This window comes from Pipistrellus hanaki (assembly GCF_964339955.1).
Source record: "Pipistrellus hanaki genome assembly, chromosome: 12".
In the NCBI taxonomy this organism is placed as follows: domain Eukaryota; kingdom Metazoa; phylum Chordata; class Mammalia; order Chiroptera; family Vespertilionidae; genus Pipistrellus; species Pipistrellus hanaki.
The window spans coordinates 59,636,963-59,659,020 of NC_140514.1; the positions used below are offsets into that span (position 1 = coordinate 59,636,963).

Consider the following 22,058-nt stretch of genomic DNA (forward strand, 5'->3'; position numbering starts at 1 on the left):
TTCCAAAAGTTGCCTGCTAAATCAGCTAACAAATATAAGGAGTTCCTTCCTTTAAAAAATTAATTCAAAGAAATCAGTTTCTTCCAAAAGAACAAACCAAAAGGGCCCTCATTACGGGCATTTCACAAGCAGCAGATTTAGGGGCACCAAGCAGAGAACAGGCAGCAGGAGCAGAGAGAGAGAGAGCAGACAGCAGGAGGAGAGAGAGAGAGAGAGAGAGAGAGAGAGAGAGAGAGAGAGAGGAGGCAGCAGGAGCAGAGAGAGAGAGAGAGAGCAGGCAGCAGGAGCAGAGAGAGAGAGAGCAGGCAGCAGGAGGAGAGAGAGAGAGAGAGAGAGAGAGAGAGAGAGAGAGAGCAGGCAACAGGAGGAGAGAGAGAGAGAGAGAGAGAGAGAGAGAGAGAGAGAGAGAGAGAGGAGGCAGCAGGAGCAGAGAGAGAGAGAGAGAGCAGGCAGCAGGAGCAGAGAGAGAGAGAGCAGGCAGCAGAAGGAGAGAGAGAGAGCAGGCAGCAGAAGGAGAGAGAGAGAGAGAGAGAGAGAGAGAGAGAGAGAGAGAGCAGGCAGTAGGAGCAGAGAGAGAGCAGGCATCAGGAGGAGAGAGAGAGAGAGAGAGAGAGAGAGAGAGAGCAGGCAGCAAGAGCAGAGAGAGAGAGAGCAGGCAGCAGGAGGAGAGAGAGAGAGAGAGAGAGAGAGAGAGAGAGAGAGAGAGAGAGCAGGCAGCAGGAGCAGAGAGAGAGAGAGAGAGAGAGAGAGAGAGAGAGAGAGAGAGAGCAGGCAGCAGGAGCAGAGAGAGAGAGAGAGCAGGCAGTAGGAGCAGAGAGAGAGAGACCAGGAGCAAGAGCAGAGAGAGAGCAGGAGCAGAGAGAGAGCAGGAGCAGGAGTAGGAGCAGAGAGAGAGTAGAAGCAGAGAGAGAGCAGGAGCAGGAGTAGGAGCAGAGAGAGAGTAGAAGCAGAGAGAGAGCAGGAGCAGAGAGAGAGCAGGAGCAGAGAGAGAGCAGGAGCAGAGAGAGAGCAGGAGCAGAGAGAGAGAGCAGGCAGCGGGAGCAGAGGGGCCAGGAAACCAGTCCCACTGAGCCTGCTGCCCAGCAGCCCTTTCATATCCAGCTCTTGGGTGCCACCTCTGTTAGCCAAAGCCCAGTGAATGGATGGAAACTACTTGAGCTTTGCAGCGATGCTTTGCAGGGGTTTGATGGGAGCCCGAGGTGGTGTATGTGTCTGATTGTTTGTTTGTTTTTAAGGGAGTGAGCTGTCTCTCTAGGCTGTATTGGGTTGCTCCCAGATGACCTAAATTAGAAAATTTCCAGTGTGCCTTCTCAAAGGTATTCTTTTCCCCTCTGTCTCTCCCAACCAAAGACCTAGGCTCCTGTAACAAAACATCTAGTTTAAGGAAATAAATTCATACGGCACTCAGAAGTGCTAAGTACCCTAGTTCCAAAGCATAAGAATTGAGGAAAGAAGAGAGGAACCAAGGACGGGGAGAAGGAGGGAGGGAGGGAGGGAGGGAGGGAGGAAGGGAGGAAGAGAGGGAGGAGGGAGGAAGGGAGGAAGAGAGGGAGGGAACCAAGGAAGAAAGGAAGGAAGGAAAGAAGGAAGGAAAGAGGAAGGCAGGACTTGTGAAATCTCTCCCATGGGGCATGACATGACTGCTGATAATCTGGAGAGAGGAGTGACCATTGAAGGAGCAGTGTCTGCGGTCCTTGCCTGCAGTCAGTACTTGTTATTCAGTAGAAGCTAATTTTAAGATGCCGGAGGCCCAGTGAGGAAATCCGTGCACTGGCAGAGTCCCAGGTCGCTGCCGGCCAGGTGCTCCCTTTCCTCCCCCCGCCAGCCCCGCCTCCTGGCTGAACTCCAGGACGAACTCCCAATTGAGGGGACAATTTGCATACTACACTTCTATTATATCGGATGTTGTAGTTTAAAAACTTCAGCCATGCCTGCTTCCTGGTTGGTCGGCTGTGTCTCATTTGTGACAGTGCAGTTATTTCTCGATTGCCCGTCCAGTGGGAGAATCGGCAGGGGGCCCCATCTTTATTCCCATGTGCTGTATTTACAAGCACCATAGACCCATTGTTTACTAAATGAACAGTGACAGAAAAAAAAGCAAGTGAAACAACAGATTTGTCCTTAGAACACACTACATAGTTTTAATGATTGCATTGGTGTTGTTGATTTTTTTCGCTGGAGTTATTAAACTAGTGGCGTCATGGAACCTGGATTCAGTGAAATCCGTGTCTGTGAAACCATGTTTGCACCTGCTTTCATTTCTATCAGTTATAAATGACAGAATACTTATTGATTAGAAAGCTGCAGTTACTGCCTATGTTATTTCAAATCAACACACTTTGAACGTGACACAATGCAACGAAAGGTGTGTCCTACCAAATTTTGTCAAATCAGTTCACACTTCAGACAGTTAAAGTTAACCTGAAAAATGCCCAAAGCTGGATGGATGGGATAAAATGAATGTACTCATTTTTTAAAGCAGGGGTCCTCAAACTTTTTAAAGTGGGGGCCAGATCACGGTCCCTCAGAGAGCTGGAGGGCCGGACTATATGAACTACTAATTCCTACTGTAACACCTCGGCTGCGCTCACTGCCCAAAAAACCTGGCGGGCCGGATCAGACTCCTCTGCGGGCCGCATGTGGCCCGCGGGCCGTAGTTTGAAGACCCCTGTTTTAAAGTGTGTGTGTGTGTGTGTGTGTGTGTGTGTGTGTGTGTGTCAGACAGAGAGAGAGAGAATTTGTTTTATTTAAAGCATTCTTTTTTTTTTTACATTTTTTATTAAATTATTATCTGTGTGCATATTTTAACATTTCCCCCCCTCCTATACATACCCTCCTTCCCCAGAGTTTGGTGTCCATTGGTTGTACTTACATGCATACAAGTCCTTCGGTTGATCTACTATCTCTCCCATATCTCCCTACCCTACCCACTGTAATTTGACAGTCTGCTTGTTGTTTTACTGTCTCTATATCTATTTTTGGTTCATCAGTTTATAATGTTCTTTGTTATTCATAAATGAGTGAGGTCATGTGGTGTTTCTCTTTTGTTCACTGGCTTATTTCACTCAGCATGATGTTCTCCAATTCCATCCAGGTCGCTGCAAATGATGAGAATTCCCTCCTTTTTCTGGCAGCACAGTATCCCATTGTGTAGATGTACCATAGTTTTTGGATCCAATCATCTGATGATGGGCACCTGGGCTGTTTCCAAATTCTAGCTATTGTAGATTGTGCTGCTATGAACATAGGGGGTGCATATATCCTTTCTGATTGGTGTTTCTAGTTTCTTCGGATATATTCCTATGAGTGGGATTACTGGGTTAAATGGGAGTTACATTTTCAGTTTTCGGAGGAAACTCCATACTGTTCTCCACAATGGCTGCACCAGTCTGCATTCCCACCAGCAGTGCACGTGGGTTCCTTTTTTCTCCACAACCTTGCCAGCACTTGTAGTTTGTTGATTTGTTGATGTTGGCCATTCTGACAGGTGTGAGATGGTACCGCATTGTTGTTTTGATTTGCATCTCTCAGATAATTAGTGACTTTGAGCATGTTTTCATGTGCCTTTTGACCTTCCTTCTGTCTTCTTTTGAGAATATTCTATTTAGGTCCATTGCCCATTTTTTAATTGGATCATTCATCTTCCTTTTATTTAGTTGTATAAGCTGTCTGTAGAAGTTGGAGATTAAACCATTATCAGTGATAACATTTGCAAATATGTTCTCCCACATAGTGGGCTTTCTTGTTGTTTTGTTGATGGTTTCTTTTGCTGTAAAAAAAAAAAAAAAAGCTTTTTATTTTGATGTAGTCCCATTTGTTTATTTTCTATTTAGCTTCCATTGCCCTAGGGGCAGTATCAGTGAAGAAGTTCTTATAGCATATGTCTGAGATTTTTGCTGCCTGTGGATGCTTCTAGTATTTTTATGGTTTCCCGTCTTATGTTTAAGTCCTGTATCCATTTTGAGTTTATTTTTGTGTATGGTGTAAGTTGGTGATCTAGTTTCATTCTTTTGCATGTATCTGTCCAATTTTCCCAACACCATTTATTGAAGAGACTGTCTTGACTCCATTGTATATTCGTGCCTCCTTTGTCAAATATTAATTGAGCATAGTGATTTCGGTTGATATCTGGGTTCTCAATTTGATTCCATTGATCTATATGTCTGTTCTTGTGCCAGTACCAGGCTGTTTTGAAAACAGTGGCTTTGTAATACAGCTTGAAGTCTGGTACTGAGATCCCTCCTACTTTACTATTCTTTCTCAGGATTGCTGTGGCTATTCAGGGTCTTTTATTGTTCCAAATGAACTCTTGGAGAGTTCTTTCTAGGTCAGTGAAGTATGCTGTTGGTATTTTAATGGGGAGTGGATCAAACCTATAGATTGCTTTAGGAAATATGGACATTTTGATGATGTTGATTCTACCAATCCATGAACATGGTATGTTCTTCCATCTGTCTACATCTTCCTCTATCTCTTTTTTCAGTGTCGTGTAGTTTTCCACAAATAGGTCCTTTACTTCCTTAGTTAAATTTATTCCTAAGTATCTTAATTTTTTTGGTGCGATGGTAAATGGAATTGCTTTTTTAGTCTCTGTTTCTGTAATTTCAGTGTTGGTGTATAGAAATGCCATGGATTTCTTGGCATTAATTTTGTATCCTGCTACATTGCCAAATTCATTTATTAAGTCGATTAGTTTTTTAATGGAGTCTTTTGGTTTTTTTATGTACAATATCATGTCATCTGCAAATAAGGATAACTTTACTTCCTCTTTTCCAATTTGGATGCCTTTTATTTCCTCTTCTTGTCTAATTGCAATAGCTAGTACTTCCAGTACTATGTCAAACAGGAGTGGCGAGAGTGGGCATTCCTGTCTTATTCCTGTTCTTAGAGGGAATGGTTTTAGTTTTTACCCATTGAGTATGATGTTGGCTGTGAGTTTATCATATATAGCTTTTACGTTGAGGTATGATCCTTGTACTCCCACCTTGTTGAGAGTTTTTATCAGGAAAGGGTGTTAGATTTTATCAAATGCTTTTTCTGCATCAAATGATATGACTATATGATTTTTATCTTTCATTTTGTTTATGTGATATATCATGTTTATTGATTTGCGGATATTGTACCCTCCTTGCATTCCTGGAATAAATTCTACTTGGTCATGGTGTATGATCTTTGTGATGTTCTTCTGGAGTCGATTTCCTAGAATTTTGTTGAGGATTTTGGCATCTATGTTCATGAGGGATATTGGCCTGTAATTCTCTTTCATTGAGTTGTCTTTATCTGGTTTTGGTATTAGAGTGATGCTGGCTTCCTAGAAGGAGTTTGGAAGTGTTCCTTCCTCTTGAATTTTTTGGAATAGTCTGAGGAGGATAGGTTTTAGTTCTTCCTTGAATGTTTAGTAAAACTCTCCTGTGAAGCCATCTGGCCCTGGGCTTTTGTTTGCTGGGAGCTTTTTGATGGCTGTTTCAATTTCTTCCCAAGTCACTGTTCTATTGAGATTTTTAGGTTCTTCCTGATTGAGTTTTGGAAGGTTGTATTTTTCCAGGAATATATCCATTTCCTCCAGGTTGTTCAGTTTGTTGGAATAGAGTTGTTCGTAGTATTTTGTAACAATCCTTTGTATTTCGGCGGGGTCTGTTATTTCACCTCTTTCGTTTCTGATTTTGTTTATTTGGGTCCTCTCCCTTTGTTTCTTGGTTAGCCTGGCTAGAGGTTCATCAATCTTGTTTATTCTTTCAAAGAACCAGCTCTTGGTTTTGTTAATCTTATGTATTGTTTCTTTGGTCTCTATGTCATTTATCTCCGCTCTGATTTTTGTTATTTCCTTCCTTCTGCTTACAGTGCTTACACTGGGCTTTTCTTGTTGCTCTTTTTCTAACTCTTTGAGTTGTAGATTTAGATAATTTGTTACCATTTTTTCTTTTTTCTTTTTCTTTTTTTAAATATATTTTATTGATTTTTTACAGAGAGGAAGGGAGAGAGATAGAGAGCCAGAAACGTCGATGAGAGAGAAACATCGACCAGCTGCCTCTTGCACACCTACCGGGGATGTGCCTGCAACCAAGGTACATGCCCTTGACTGGAATCGAACCCGGGACCTTTCAGTCTGCAGACCGATGCTCTACCACTGAGCCAAACCAGTTTTGGCATTACCATTTTTTCTTGTTTTTTGCAATAGGCTTCTAGGGATATGCACTTCCCTCTCAAAACTGCTTTTGCTGTGTCCCATAGATTTTGGATTGTTGTGTTTTCATTGTCATTTGTTTCCAGGATGTTTTTAATTTCTTCCTTGATTTCTCTGGTAACCCAGTCCTTGTTTAATAACATGCTGTTTAGCCGAAACCGGTTTGGCTCAATGGATAGAGCGTCGGCTTGGGGACTGAAAGGTCCCGGGTTCGATTCCAGTCAAGGGCATGTACCTTGGTTGCAGGCATATCCCCAGTAGGGGGTGTGCAAGAGGCAGCTGATCGATGACTCTCTCTCATTGATGTTTCTAACTCTCTATCTCTCTCCCTTCCTCTCTGTAAAAAATCAATAAAATATATTAAAAAAAAAAAAAGATGTTTCTAACTCTCTATCTCTCTCCCTTCCTCTCTGTACAAAATCAATAAAATATATTTTAAAATAAAAATTAAAAAAAATTTTAAAATAAAAATAACATGCTGTTTAGTCTCCATGTGTTTGATTTCTTTGGATTATTTTTATTGTAGTTAATTTCCAGTTTTATGCCACTATGATCTGAGAAGATGCTTGATATGATTTCTATCTTCTTGAACTTGAAGAGACTTTGCCTATGTCCCAAAATGTGGTCTATCTTTGAGAATGTCCCATGTGCACTTGAGAAGAAAGTATATTCTGTGGCTTTGGGGTGGAATGTTCTGAAGATGTCGATTAATTCCATCTGGTCTAGTGAGTCATTTAGGATTGATATTTCTTTGCTGATTTTTTGTTTAGATGATTTTCCAAGGGTGACAGTGGGGTATTAAAATCTCCTACTATGATTGTATTGCTATTGATCTCTCCCTTAATGTCCTCCAGCAGTTTGTTTGTGTTTTTTTTAAATGTATTTGGGTGCTCCCGTATTGGGTGCATATATATTTACTAGGGTTATTTCTTCTTGTTGGATTGCTCCCTTTAGTATTATGAAGTGGCCTTCATTATCTCTTGTTATGTCCTTCACTCTGAGATCTAATTTGTCAGATATAAGTATTGCTACCCCAGCTTTTTTTTCATTTCCATTCGCCTGGAAAACCTTTTTCCATCCCTTCACCCTCAGTCTGTGTGCATCTCTTTTTCTGAGGTGGGTTTCTTGTAGACAACAGATATATGGGTCTTGTTTTCTTATCCAATCTGTTACCCTATGTCTATTGATTGGAGCATTTAATCCATTTACATTTAAAGATATTATTGATAGGGCCGAAACCGGTTTGGCTCAATGGATAGAGCATCGGCTTGGGGATTGAAAGGTCCGGGGTTCGATTCCGGTCAAGGGCATGTACCTTGGTTGCGGGCATGTACCTTGGTTTCCAGCACTGGGGATGTGCTCTAATTGGGTATTTTTCCAGAAGCTGCTCTAATTGGGTATTTTTTTCCATCTTGTCTGCTAGCTCACTGATGCGGTCCTTTGCATCTTCTAGTCTACTCTTGATGCTTTCTATTGAGTTCTTCATAGTAGCGATATCATTTTTTATTTCTTCTTGGTTCATCTTTATTTCCTCTTGGTTCTTCTTCAATTCTCTTGGTTCTTCTTCATTTCCTCTTGTTTCTTATTCACATCATCAAATTTCTCTTCCATTCTTTTTAGCCATCCTATGATCATTACTCTGAATTCTTGCTCTGCTAGGTTGCTTGCCTCTAACTCGTTTACTTCCTTTTCTGGTGATGCCTGCTTTTCTTTCATGTGCGGGCTATTTCTTTGTCTCCCCATGGTCTCTCTTTTTAGGATGTCTGGTTATGTGGTTTTCTTTCTCCTTTCCGTGGGTGATTGAAGAACTCCCTTGAATACACGTGTTTGTGCCAATTGGGGTGTCACAGCTGCTCGATGGTCCCCTCTGCTGTGGGTTTTCCAGGCCTCAGAGAAGATCCTCCTTTCCTGGTAAGATGGCGCAGCCTTCCCTCTGAGCCCATAGCTCCGGGAGAGGTCTCCACAGCCGCAGTGCTGGCTGCTTGGTCAGGAAATCCTGTCCAGCAGACCCTTCCTTACCTTCCTTTAGAGTTCTGCTAACCCTTAGCTGCCAATCAATATTCCCTGAGCGACTCAGACGCTGCTTCTATCTGTTCTGGGACTAGGGTCAGAACAAGTCCGTCTGTTTGGCCGCCCTCTTGTCTCCTGAAAGCATTCTTAAAGATTTAAAGATGTGTTGAGCCGAAACCGGTTTGGCTCAGTGGTAGAGTGTTGGTCTGCGGACTGAAAGGTCCCGGGTTCGTTTCCAGTCAAGGGCATGTAAATTGGCTGTGAGCACATCTGGTAGGGGATGTGCAAGAGGCAGCTGGTCGATGTTTCTCTCTCATCAACGTTTCTGGCTCTCTATCTCTCTCCCTTCCTCTCTGTAAAAAATCAATAAAATATATTTAAAAAAAAAAAAAAAAAAAAAGATGTGTGGAAATTTGAGACGGAAATCAAATACATGGCACAGAACATATTCACTCCCCAACAGCGTACCTCCTCCCCAGCCCCGGTGCCCTCCTTGCACGGATTCTTCCTGCCGAGGAGTGGCTGCCGTCACCTATGAAGCAAGAAACTCAGGGAGCACCGCTGACCCACCTCCGCACTGCCTCACCGGCCTCGCCGGGGGCCGCATCACCTGGTTTCAGCCACATTCCTGCCAGTCTGCTGTGCTGTCTGAAAGTGCTTGTTATTCTTTTTCTACATTTTCTGGTTACATTTGCTCTCCAGCCTCTCAGCTTGCTCTCTGATGTCTGCTACAAATCCTTTGGAATGTTATTGGGTTGCATTGCATGGTTGTTGAGATAAAATCATTCATAATATTGTTAAGTAATCCCATCTAGGAACTGTATATCTTTTAATACTCAAATCATTTTAATATCTTTTAATTAAACTTTATAGTTGGTTTTGTAAAGGTATTATGCATTTTGTGATATATATATATATGAAGAGAATATTCAAGTACATGTACATATTATTTAGTGTCTAGACAGTACACTACTATAGATTAGTGTGTTATTTGCATGCTGGTACATACTTTTATATGGATTCTCTCCCTACATATAGATATAAACATAAGTATCATTTTCATTGCTTTTGTATAGGTGTTTATTGGTTCCTTTTTAAATCAGTGGAAGGGATGGATTTGTGTATGCTGATTATATGTAGAGACACTGTATTAAATTTTCTTGGTACTTTTACATGAAAAATAATTGTCGTAGAGATTTTAGGACCAAAATAAAGAGATGCCTGAGCAGCGGTCCCGGGCTTCCCACGCCTCTCGCTGCGTGTTCTCGGATTGCTGGGCGTGCAGGCTGCCCAGGCAGCTGGGGCCCTTGGCTCCTAGTTGTGAGGCCAGTGCTTTTTGTGTCTAGTTATCACGGGGTGACGGGGTGGGTGGCAAGTATTCCCGCACGTGAAGCACACTTCTTCCTGTTGCTCGCTTCCCAGATCGCCTGTGGTCCTCTCACTCCCACACCTCACACCAAGCCAGCTCCTCCCCGCACTCCTCGGACCCCTCCGTGGGCCCGTCCCTGCGTCTGGTTCTCCTCCGCCACTCCTAACTGTTTGGGAATATTGTCCTCCCCATCACACTGCATCCTTAGCTACTCATGTTTGTGTCTTAAATGGCCAAGCTCCTGACATGTATAAAACAGATGCTCAATTAAGATTGTTCTAATAAATCAATGACTGCAAGAATCATCGAGAAGTTTTCTATGGATCCTACAAGCAGGTCATTCCTGTAACTTGGATAATACTTTGTTCTTTCTTATAATTTCTTTCTACTTTTTAGAATCACATTTTCAGTGTCTTGGCTTTGTCCGTCCTGTCCATGGCAGCGGGCCCAGGAGCCACTGGGGAGAGGACTCTGTGCTCACGTGGGAAGCTGCGGGGGGAGCAGGAGGTCTGGTCATCGGGCCTTAGGAAATCAAGTTGTCACTGAACTTCTATTTCACTTCATAAGAAAATTCACTCTCTTCACGTGCAGGGGATAACCATTCGGCCGCTCGTGGAGTTTCTCGATGTTAAAAAGGCCAATAAGAAGCAGCAAGCCGTAAGTGAGGAGATCCACAGCCGGGTAGGTGCCAGGGCTGATGGCCGGGTGGGAGCTATGGGCTCGGTCACACGGGGTGAAGGGGGGCGGGGTGGGTGGGAGCTATGGGCTCGGTCACACAGGGTGACAGGGTGGGTGGGAGCTACGAGCTCGGTCACACAGGGTGACAGGGTGGGTGGGAGCTACGGGCTCGGACACACGGGGTGACGCTGGTGCTCGGTGCCTGAAGGAGGGGAGGGAAGACGGTAAAAAGGAGGCAGGCTGGGGAAGGCATGGGCTGGGGTGCAGAGTGAGCAAAGCCTGGCGAGCTGCCCAGTGAAGGCCCCTCATTACCTCCTTCAACCTGAAACACTTCCATAGAAAATTACCATATTTCATAGTCTCTAAAATTACGAATAAACTTTTAAAGATAAAACAATAATCTTAGAATTGCTTAGTATCCAGGTGACAAACATCCCATCAGTGTTCGAACATTGATTCTTGTTTCATTGCTTTCAGTTAAAAAAAAAAAAAGGCAAAAGCTACCGGCATCTGACGTGTAGCGTGATGTACGGAGAGTAGGGATGACGCTGTAGTTCAGGCTAACCCAGGCGCTGCCTTCTTCCTTCCAGTTCTTTGACCACGTGAAGACTGGCATCGAGGACGTCTGCGGACACTGGGGCCACAACTTCTGGAGAGACAAGTAAGGAGGCGGCTCAGCGGGCTCGGCGGGCTCGGGCCCTCCTGGCGGTGTGGCTCTCGGGGGAGTGCCCCTGTGCTGCCAGGGGGGTCCTTTAGGACCCGGGGGCTGTGGCAGAGACCTGAGTAGCGGGCCTTTAACCAGATAGAGTGTGTTTCTCTCCAACATAAACAGCCGGAGGCAGGCAGTGAGGTTTCCTCGCTGAGTTCAGCTCACAAGCTCTCACGGTCCCAGGGCCCTCTGTCCAGATGATGCTACTAACAACTTCCATTTCCAAAGTTGTTCAGAGACCAAAGTGTCCGCTCCAGCGTCGGCCGTTATGCACAAAGCCCAGGCTGGCCTGGGCAGAGGATCGTGAAGAGAAGGAGCTGTGCTTGCCTCCTCCTACAAGGGCACACACTCCCACACAGTCCCTCCCCCCACTCCTCCCCCTCCCCCCGCCTGGCCCTTCACAGCCAGGCTGCCGTCCGAGGACACTTCACATTGCAAGCGACATTGAAGAATGCAGTCTACTGGGTAAAAACTGGGGGTCCCATTACTATTTGTTCTGCCAGATGTGTTGAGAGCATCTGAGGTCATAAATAGACTAACAGAAATAAAACTATTTTTAAAGCTACACTTAGCTAGAAGTTTATGTGCACTTATATAAATGAGTCTATCACCTATCACTTGTCCATCATCTATGATAGATGGTGGACAAGTGATAGGTGATAGACAGATGATAGACTATCACCTATCTATCTATCACCTATCTATCATCTGTCTGTCATCTATTTATCATCTATCATGTATCATCTATCTATCACTTATCATCTATCAACTATCTACCACCTATCAACCATCTCCCTGTCATCTATCATCTATCCTCTTCATCTGTCTATCATCTATCTATCACCTATCAACTTTCTGTCTATCATCTATCATCTCTCTATCATCTGTCTATCATCTATCATCTATCACCTATCTATCATCTATCTATCACTTATCTTTGATCATCTATCTGTTTATCATCTACCATCTATCTATCACCTATCAACCATCTGCCTATCATCTATCATCTCTATCATCTATCTATAATCTATCATCTATCTATCTGTGGGGGTTTTGCCTTTAAATGCTCTGTGCTGGATAAATAAGACTCAGTGTCTCTTCAAGGATCTTACAGTTGAAGTGGAAAAGGCAGCCTAGCCAGGCAGAATGGCTGGCGAGGAGAGCCTTAGGAAGGAGGGGGCATGTCAGCTGGTCCCTGAAAATGGGCAGGTCTAAGCTGCAGCTGGTGGAGTCTCTTGCCCTCCTGCCTGTCCTTCCTCTCTGAGCTAATTACATGAAGTTGACCAGACTACCAATTTATGTAATTTAATATAGGGAATTTTTAAGTGCTTATGTGACAGTGCACTACATGAGAAGTGTAAGTGATAGACTCGAGCCCTTAAATGTTTGCAGTATAATAAAGGCAACAAAAAAGTCATAAAGCCAATAGGTGAGAGAGATAGAGATAGAGAGAGAGAGAGAGAGAGTGTGTGTGTGTGTGTGTGTGTGTGTGCAGGTGTGTGTGCGTGCATGTGAGATGTCACTCAGTCATAACATGAGCTGTAGAGACTAAGAGCTAAACCACCTTTATAACCCTGCCACACTGTTTACCAATGGAAGGCTCCGTGGACCAAGCTTATCTCATCACTGCAGGAAAGTATTTATTTGTCACTTCCTATATAATAAAGAGCTAATCCACTAATTAGACCATACAGCCGAACGACCTTCCAGAGCTTCTGGATGAAGCCGGGCTGCGAGGACCTCTGGTATGGACATAAAGCAATAAAATAGCACAGACTAACCTCTCCACTGTAGAAATCTGGCAGCGGTGGCATTGACCTTGGGCAGTGTCCACTGCTCTTGGGGGCGGGAGGTAGGCCAGAGCACGCTGGCCATGCACCTGTGACTGCCTGGCCCTGCTGCCCCTGCTTCTCTCTTTCCCAAGCACTCTTCATCCCTCCCTCTCATCCTGCTGATCCTGCTGGTGACAGGTGACAAGCAGGTAGAGCAATGTGTTCCTTTTCAAAAGTAAAGATTGGGCTTCAGATTTCTATCACTCCACTGCCCCCAAGTGAGGAAAAATACGAGTGTGCTGGCGAGGTAGCTCAGCTGGTTAGAGCCTCGTCCTGATACAGGCACAGACAAATCAACCAATGAATGCACACATAAGTGGAACAACAAACCAATGTCTCTCTCTCTCTCTCTCTCTCTCTCTCTCTCTCTCTCTCTCTCTCTCTCTCTCTCTCTCCCCCTCCCTTCCCCCCTCCCTCCCTCTCTGTCTTTCTCTCAAAAAAAATTGATACATATTTTTTTTTAAATAGATGTGTGTAGAGATGAGATCCTGGCAGAGTTAGAGGGAGGAAGAGGTGGTCTGTGGTGTGTGGCTTTGTCTGGGACGCGGCTGGAAGGAGGATCGGAGAGGCTGGCTGTCCTGCTCGCAGGGAGAGGCGCTTTGTCTCTGAGGCTGAGTCTGTCCCAGGCAAACACTGCCGTCGCCGCTGACAGAACTGCAAACACTGAATTTGGCCTCAACAACTGATACATGTCTGAAAGACAGTACTGTACCCGCCTGACTTCTCTGCCGTGTGCATACTTCATTTAATTATTTAAACAGTTCCATTAAGCATTTCATGCACAATGTTTTACAGGTAAATCTATAATAATAAAATTGTAATATGCTAATTAGACTGGACAGCATAACGACCTTCCGGACGAAGCCATGGCTGAGAGGGCGGGGCTCCTGGCATGAATTCCGTGCATCGGCCTTTAGTTTTGAATAATTTTCTGGATGGTCAAGGGCACTGTTTATGCCAGGAAGTGGGTATGGAGCGGTGAGGTACAACTGGCCATGTTAGCTCAGTTCTGCTCAGGCCCTCGCGGGCATGTGCTAATTGTTGGTGTTACAAAGAGGACGGGAGAAGAAGTGGCTGTTGTCGGTGTGCGGGTACCATGCCCTTTCCTCGGGAGCCCTTCGCTGTGGGTTTCCCTGCAGGGAATTCTGGGGGCGGTGGGCCCTTTGAGAGAGAGGTGACAGGGCAACGCAAGAAGGGGGTTCCTCAGACTCAGCAGGGGGAAGCTAAGGATGGAGAAGGAGGCGTCCGTGTGCGCTTGGCAGAGGAATGGAAGGTGCAGAAACAAAGCAGAAGAAAGAGAGCGCACAGGCCGCCTGGCCGGGGTGCTCGTGTGCCGAGGCCGCTGCCCCTGTCCGGCTCCGTGGCCCCGCAGGGGCAGCCAGGCCATGTGGGTGTTTCTCTCACATCGGCTTCTGTGTTTCTCTCCCTCTCCCTTCCTCTCTTTGACGTCAATGAAAACATATTTTTAAAAAGAAAGTGCACAGGGACCGGTTTGGCTCAGTGGACGGAGCGTCGGCCTGCGGACTGAAAGGTCCCGGATTCGATTCCGGTCAAGGGCATGTACATTGGTTGCGGGCACATCCCCGGTCGGGGGTGTGCAAGAGGCAGCTGATCGATGATTCTCTCTCATCGATGTTTCTAACTCTCTATCCCTCTCTCTTCCCCTCTGTGAAAAAATCAATAAAATATTTTTTTTTAAATAGAAAGAAAAAAAGTGCTCAGCTCCTACCCCAAAAAGCATCAGATGCCATTATCCTTAATGTTCCTTCCTCACTTTGAGTCTCGGGAACGGCTGGGACAATAACAATAAGAGAAATGTTAAAAGAGGTGCTGCTGCCAAGAGGCCTGTCCACTTAGACGAAAGTGGGGCCCAGCAGTTAGCGCCGGGCCAGCCGAGAGCAAAGCCTCTAAGGATGACTAACCATTGAGCCCTCTGGTGTTCAAAACCAGAATGTGGTTAGCATGGACTTTTGTTTGTTTTCAAAACACAGGTGTGCCTATAACACTCCTTGGGCTCATGGTAATCACTGGAATAAATTTATTTCTCAACAAATATTACTGCACGCTGTATTGTTCACATATTGATATAATAATGTTACAAACAAACCGACCCAAAAGGCAGACAATAGTCACTTATTATTAAAGCGCCCGAGGCAGGTGGGCGCAGTGGCTCTGGGAGGGCGGGCGGGTCTGACTGGTCACGCTCCTGCCTCAGGGGCGTGTGGTGGCCCTGGCCCGCTGCCTCTCTGTGCCGCGCGGCTTCCCCTGCTCCGTGCGGCATTCTCCTCTGTCTCGCGACTGATGGCCACTCCATTCACATCCTCCTCGCAGTACCTGGGCAGGCATGGGGGCAGGGTAGATGAGCAAACCTCTGCTCCCATCGCCGTGTCTGCTGTTAGCCCACTGACCATCCAGGGAAGCTGAGCTGAGAGGCGGGAAGCAGGCCAGGTGGGTAGGACACTGCCGAGTACTATGGCAGAGGGTGTGCGTACGGGGAGGAACTGGGGCCGCAGGATTTGTTCTTGCAACCAAGCTTACAAATGTGAGGCCCTGAGCTGTGCGCTGGCGATAACCAGAAACTACCCCACCTCAGCCCACAGAGCCCACTCTGTGCAAGGAAACAGAAAGCAGCACAGATACCAGATTCATAGCACGTTAGAAAATAGCTTCTGTGGAGGAAACGGAATAGGAAGTCTGGTGGAGGACGGGCCACATGTCTGTGGGAGGAGAGTTTCCAGGAGAAGAAATAGTCAGTAGAGAAACCATAGGTGGGAGTGCAGCTGGAGAGTGTCCAGGACAGCAAGGACACCAGGGAGGACACCAGGGAGGACACCAGTGAGGACACCAGGGAGGACACCAGGGAGGACACCAGGGAGGACACCAGGGAGGACACCAGGGGGGACACCAGGGAGGACACCAGGGGGGACACCAGGGAGGACACCAGGGAGGACACCAGGGAGGACACCAGTGAGGACACCAGGGAGGACACCAGGGAGGACACCAGGGAGGACACCAGTGAGGACACCAGGGAGGACACCAGTGAGGACACCAGGGGGGACACCAGGGAGGACACCAGGGGGGACACCAGGGGGGACACCAGGGAGGACACCAGGGAGGACACCAGGGAGGACACCAGGGAGGACACCAGTGAGGACACCAGGGAGGACACCAGGGAGGACACCAGGGAGGACACCAGGGAGGACACCAGGGAGGACACCAGGGAGGACACCAGTGAGGACATCAGGGAGGACACCAGTGAGGACACCAGGGAGGACACCAGTGAGGACACCAGGGAGGACACCAGGGAGGACATCAGGGAGGACACCAGGGAGGACACCAGGGGGGACACCAGGGGGGACACCAGGGAGGACACCAGGGAGGACACCAGGGAGGACATCAGGGAGGACACCAGTGAGGACATCAGGGAGGACACCAGGGAGGACACCAGGGAGGACACCAGGGGGGACACCAGGGAGGACACCAGGGAGGACATCAGGGAGGACACCAGGGGGGACACCAGGGAGGACACCAGTGAGGACACCAGGGAGGACACCAGGGAGGACACCAGGGAGGACACCAGGGAGGACACCAGGGAGGACACCAGGGAGGACACCAGGGGGGAGGACACCAGGGAGGACACCAGGGAGGACACCAGGGAGGACACCAGTGAGGACACCAGGGAGGACACCAGGGAGGACACCAGGGAGGACACCAGGGAGGACACCAGGGGGGAGGACACCAGGGAGGACACCAGGGAGGACACCCGGGTGTAGGACACCAGGGAGGACAGGAAGGCTGAGGGACGCAGTTAGAGGAGCACTAAGCTGTATAGGGTTTCCAGGTCACAGCTTTTCCTCAGAGGAGATGCAGGGGAGTCTGGTTGACCTCTGTTTTAACAGGATCACTGGCCTTCTGTGTCAGGAATGGGCGGTAGGAATGCAGTGGTGGGAGCAGGGAGACCAATCACGTTCCCGTTGTAAGAATTCACAGAGAGATAAGCAGGTCTTGAGTGTGGTGATAGCAGTAGAAGTGGTGAGGAATGGTTGGGTTTTGTAGGTATTTTGGCACCAAGAGAAACTGCTGATAGGGTGGACAGGGGGAATTTGTTTGCCAGGGGATTGTAACAAAGTACCACCATTGGGATGGCTTAAACAATAGCAGTTTATTTTCTCAGTTCTGTGGGCTACAAGTCCAAGGTCAGCGTGCTGGTAGATGTTCCTTCTGAGGGCCATGAGGGACGGGCCTGTCATAGGCCTCTCTCCTTGGCTAGATGGCCTTCTTCCTCCTGCCTCTTCATGGCATCTTCCCTCAGTGCATGTTTGTCCACGTTTTCTCTTATTACACAGACACGCCATGTGGACTCAGGTCCACTCAAGTGGCCTCATCATCATGTAATCACTCCTGTCTCCACATATGGCCACATTCTGAGGGGCTGGCATTCTGGCTTCAACACAGGAATTTTTAGATGGACACCATCCTATCTAATAGAGAGGGAATGTGCTAATTAACCATCACTTCATCACAACGGTGGCTGCACCCACAGCAGAGGCCAAGTTCACATAAGGAGCCTTAAAGAGCCGAAACCGGTTTGGCTCAGTGGTAGAGCGTCGGTCTGCGGACTGAAAGGTCCCAGGTTCGATTCCGGTCAAGGGCATGTACCTTGGTTGCGGGCACATCCCCGGTGGGGGGTGTGCAAGAGGCAGCTGGTCGATGTTTCTCTCTCATCAACGTTTCTAGCTCTCTATCTCTTTCCCTTCCTCTCTGTAAAAAATCAATAAAATACATTTAGGGGGGGGGAAGGAGCCTTAATAAGCATTCATCGGGGACCTGAGGCTACACCCTTCCCCACCCACGTGGGGCTTGACAAGGGACCTCAAGGTGCGCTTCCTGTCCTGGTGCTGGGCTAGGGGACCTCAGGTTGCTCCCCCCACCCCAGCACCAAGCCAGGGGACCTCAAACCGTACCCCCAGCCTGGCAGGGCTTGACAGGGGATCTCAGGCCATGTCCCCCACTGTTCAGGACTTACGGAGAATCTCAACCCACCCTGGTGCCAGGCCTGGGGACCTAAGGCTACGCTCCCGGCAGGGCTTGACAAGGGTGGGAGTGGCTGGGTCTGTATCTAGCCCAATGAGGGGGGTGCCAGCCGGATCAGGGTCTCATGCAGTTTTGAGACACATGTGGGTGGCAGGGACTTGACTCCAGTCCCATTATGAGCCCCAAACTCTGACAGGAGAAAGGTTTTCATATACATTTTACTAATTTTCTTTCATCTCTGACACTTCTATTATAGAGAAAGGGCAAATAGCAATATTACATTATTTCCTCTATTTAATCCCCTTTTAATGTACACGAATTTTGTGCACCGGGCCACTAGTTCAGTTATAACATGGAACACGAGAGAAGAAGAATCAAAGATAACGCCAGGGTTCTGACCTGGTGGAGCTCCCAGTAACGGAAATGGGAGGGTTACGGAGGAGACAAGCCCAGGTTGAGCGCACAGAGGTTGAGAGGTCTACTCCCAGCCACAGGGAGATGTGATGAGGACGTTGAACACTTATTTCTGGGGTTTGGAAGAGAGGCTGGAGCTGTAGAGACACATGTGAGAGTCATGGCCAGTGATGCTATTAAAATCCATGCAACTGGGCAAGTTCACCAGGCGGGGCGTGGAGGTGGAGCAGAGGCCCAGAGGCAGAGCAGGCACTTCTGCACGAAGAGGACGGGAAGAGGAAAAGGATTCTAAACGGCGGTTGAAGGAGAGGTAGGCAGGGACCCAGAGCCGTGTGTTTCTCAGAAGACACTGTGGAACAGGAGAGGTCAGAAACGCGGAGAACTAAGTAGTTGGCCATTGGGTTTATATGGTGGGGGGAATACTGGTTACTTCAAAATGGGTAACTATTCAATAGAATCAGGTATTGGAGGGAAAAGCCTAAATTTTCAAGAGAGAATTAAAGGAGAGGAATTGTAGACACAGAATATTAACAACACTTTTGAATAATTTTGCTGAAAAGAGCAGCAGGAAAATAGGAAATGTAGAAATACATACTAGATTCATGTATTAATATGTGCTATATATTTTTTTTATTTGCATGTATCCATATTTTATGGACATATGTATTCAGGTATGCACATTTTTAAATAATTATAATGATCATCACTGCTACTACATTTTCCCCGGAAATAGTAGAAATTATTTCATTGCTGAAAACAAGTTTTTTCTTAGTGTAGGTCAAGCATGTCAAACTCAAAGGCTAACACGGGCCAAATAAACAAGGTGTAAGTTTACGTGGCCGCAAAAAAACAAGTTTCAATTTTCTTAGAAATGTAGGTTTATTTCGATACAAAGGCTGAAATAAATGAGTAATTGTTAACATAAAATAATAGAACATTTTAATAAAAAATAATATTTTTCTTGAATTAACAGACACTAAATAACTGCACAAATAAGCATAATGCAAATAAATCTACTCTTCTTTTCTCCAAAAACAAAATATTTCCTGTTGCACTCACCAAACAAGTCAGTCCCAGACTAATGACGTGGCCGTTGGCTGCTGAAATACTCGCTGCTGGTGTCAGTGGAGAGAAATGGGCGCTTGCGCATAAGGTGCATGAGGGAAATGAAGGAAGCACGATTATAGTGATCAGCCATTAGCAACATTGTGGTTCGTCATTAATAATTTGTGTAATGGGATAGTGTAAAAGTTAAGTTATGAGATATTTATTAAAACGTTGCTTACATCTGTTATATTAGCTGGGCCACAAAAATGTTCGTTCTGGGCCCCATGCGATGCGGCCCGCAGCTTGACATGCTTGGTGTCGGTAGCATTAATTAATCAAAGCTTTGATTTTCCTTATTTCCAGGTTTAAAAAGTTTGATGACAAATACCTGCGGAAGCTTTTGATTCGGGAAAACCAGCCCAAGTCGAGCATTGTGTCCTTGTACAAGAAGCTGGAGATAAAGCACGCCATCGAGATGGCGGAGACCGGGCTGCGGAGCGCCGGGCCTTCGTTTGCGTCTCTGAAGTAAGCACCCTCACAGACAGAGCTGGCCTCACCAAGGACGCCGTTAACCTTGGTTTGGGGGGGGTTGAAACCAGTAATAACAAATTCGCCCTGAGTCCTAGAGAGAGACCTTCAGATCGCACAGAAGAATGCAAATCTGTTAAAAGTGAAAGTGTAGAAATGTGTCTTATGCTGTGTTACGACAGGTCATGACACGTCTCATCATGTCTGTAATTTTAAAATCAGCTAGTCAGAGGATGCCTCGTCACGTGTAGGGTGGCTGTGCTCGGGGAAACTCGATGCTTTGGAAAGTAAGTTAGTCAGAGGCGTTCTGCAGTGGAATACTTTAAGGTGTGTTCTATTTGCAGGAAGTTATTTAGCTACTAAAGGCCCGGTGCACACCTGGCCTGCAGGGACTGGGCTGAACCCGGCTCTCCGACATCTCCCAAGGGGTCCTGGATTTGGTTGGTTCTTGGCACCCCAGAATCAGGCTCCCTCCTCTCTGGTTCTGGGTGCGTCACCCAAGAACCACAGCTGCCAAGTCACTGCAGCTCTGCAGCTCCTACGTTGAACATCTGGTGGTCAGTGTGTGTCATAGCTACTGGCCAGTCAGCCAATGGGCGGTCACCTAGGCTTTTATATACTAGAGGCCCAGTGCTGGGCCTGCGCCCTCTCACAGTGTGGGAGCCCTTGGGGGATGTCCAACTGACAGCTTAGGCCTGCTCTTGGGGAAGGAGCTTAAGTTGTCAGTTGGACATCCTTAGCACTGCTACGGAGGCAGGAGAGGCTCCTGCCACCACCACTGCACTCACCAGCCGTGAGCCCAGCTTCTGGTTGAGCAGCACTCCCCCTGTGGGAGTGCACTGACCACCAGGGGGCAGCTCCTGCGATGAGCATCTGCCCCCTGGTAGTCAGTGCCTGAATAGCGACCAGTCATTCAGTCATTTGCATATTAGCCTTTCATTATATAGGATAGATTTCCTTGGAGATGGCACAGTATCATAGTTTAAGGCCAGAAAGGACATCAGTTTGGTGATTTCTGCTGCAGTGTTTCTCAGCCCAGGCGCCTGTTAGAAGCAGCTTGGGAGCAGGAACTCCCAGAGCTACCAGTCCCACCCAGACCAACAGGGTCAGCATCTCTGCAGCCAAGGACCAGGGACAGGCGGCTTTATAAGCCCTTCAGATGGTTTTAATTAAAGCCGGACTGGGACCCACTGACCAAGTACGTCTCCTTAGTTTTAAAACAGAGGAGCCCAGCCAGCATGGCTCAGTGGTTGAGTGTCAACCTAGGAACCAGGAGGTGAGGGTTCGATTCCTGCTCAGGGCACATGCCCAGGTTACCAGCTCGATCTCCAGTGTAGGATGCTGTGAAAGGAAAGCGGATAGGGTATGCCTTTAAATGGCACAGCTATCCCTGCTCACCTAGCCTTTTCAAAGACAGCACCCACCCACCCGCCCCCTTACTGTCCTGGATGCTTTTCATGATCCTCTGAGAGGAACAAAATACCCCCTGTTGCTGAACCCTGGCTTTTCACATAGCAGATGACCCTCTTGGACAGATGCAGGAACTCTCTCTCACTCCCAGTCCAAGAAAGGGAGTTTTGACCTTTCATCTCTTTCTTGGTTTGTTTTCTTTAAATGATGGTCAACACAGACCTCCTCTGAACCTTTAACAAGCCTACAGTTTACATTCACACTCCTTTAGCTTGATTTCTCTCCCTCTCCCTTCCTCTCTGATATCAATAAACATATATTTTAAAAATAAATAAAACAGAGGAAGTGAATACTCAGAATTGTGAAGTGATTTACATATAAAACCCAAAGTCTAACAGCAAACTTACAGCAGAACAGAATGACAGGTTCTACTGCTTTCGCTGATGAGCCTGAAGCTCATTTAAACTAAATGTCATCTCATTAAAATTCTAACAGTGGGAGTGTTTACATGAGAGAGAAATCTTCAAATCACACCCAACCACATAAACCGTGATTTTACTAGGACTCCCAGTCTCCTATGAGAAGTGTGGGAGTTTATGCAAGCCAGCGTGAAGGGAAACAGTGGCCAGGACGGCCTGGAGGTCAAGGCATCGCGTTGTGCCATAAACAGTGACCTGAGCAGAATGATTGACTTACAGTTTCACTCAGCGGAGAACACTCTGCGTGCCCTTACGTTGGTCCATTTATTGCCCTGAGATTGAGCTTCCCAAGTAGAAAACGGAGCTACACTGATCCTTAAGTTTCCCTCTAGCTTTACAATTTCAAGATCTTTCTTATGCACCA

General features: G+C 46.8%; 1 protein-coding gene across 1 annotated transcript in view; it reads left to right on the forward strand.

Moving 5' to 3' along the window:
- Positions 1-22,058, forward strand: part of SLC9A2 (solute carrier family 9 member A2) — a 133,263-nt gene that overhangs the window by 88,981 nt on the left and 22,224 nt on the right. The window contains exons 6-8 of the mRNA XM_084900498.1: positions 10,155-10,244; positions 10,832-10,902; positions 19,641-19,802. Coding sequence (XP_084756624.1) covers positions 10,155-10,244; positions 10,832-10,902; positions 19,641-19,802 — 323 coding nt within the window. The remainder of the gene's footprint in view (positions 1-10,154; positions 10,245-10,831; positions 10,903-19,640; positions 19,803-22,058) is intronic.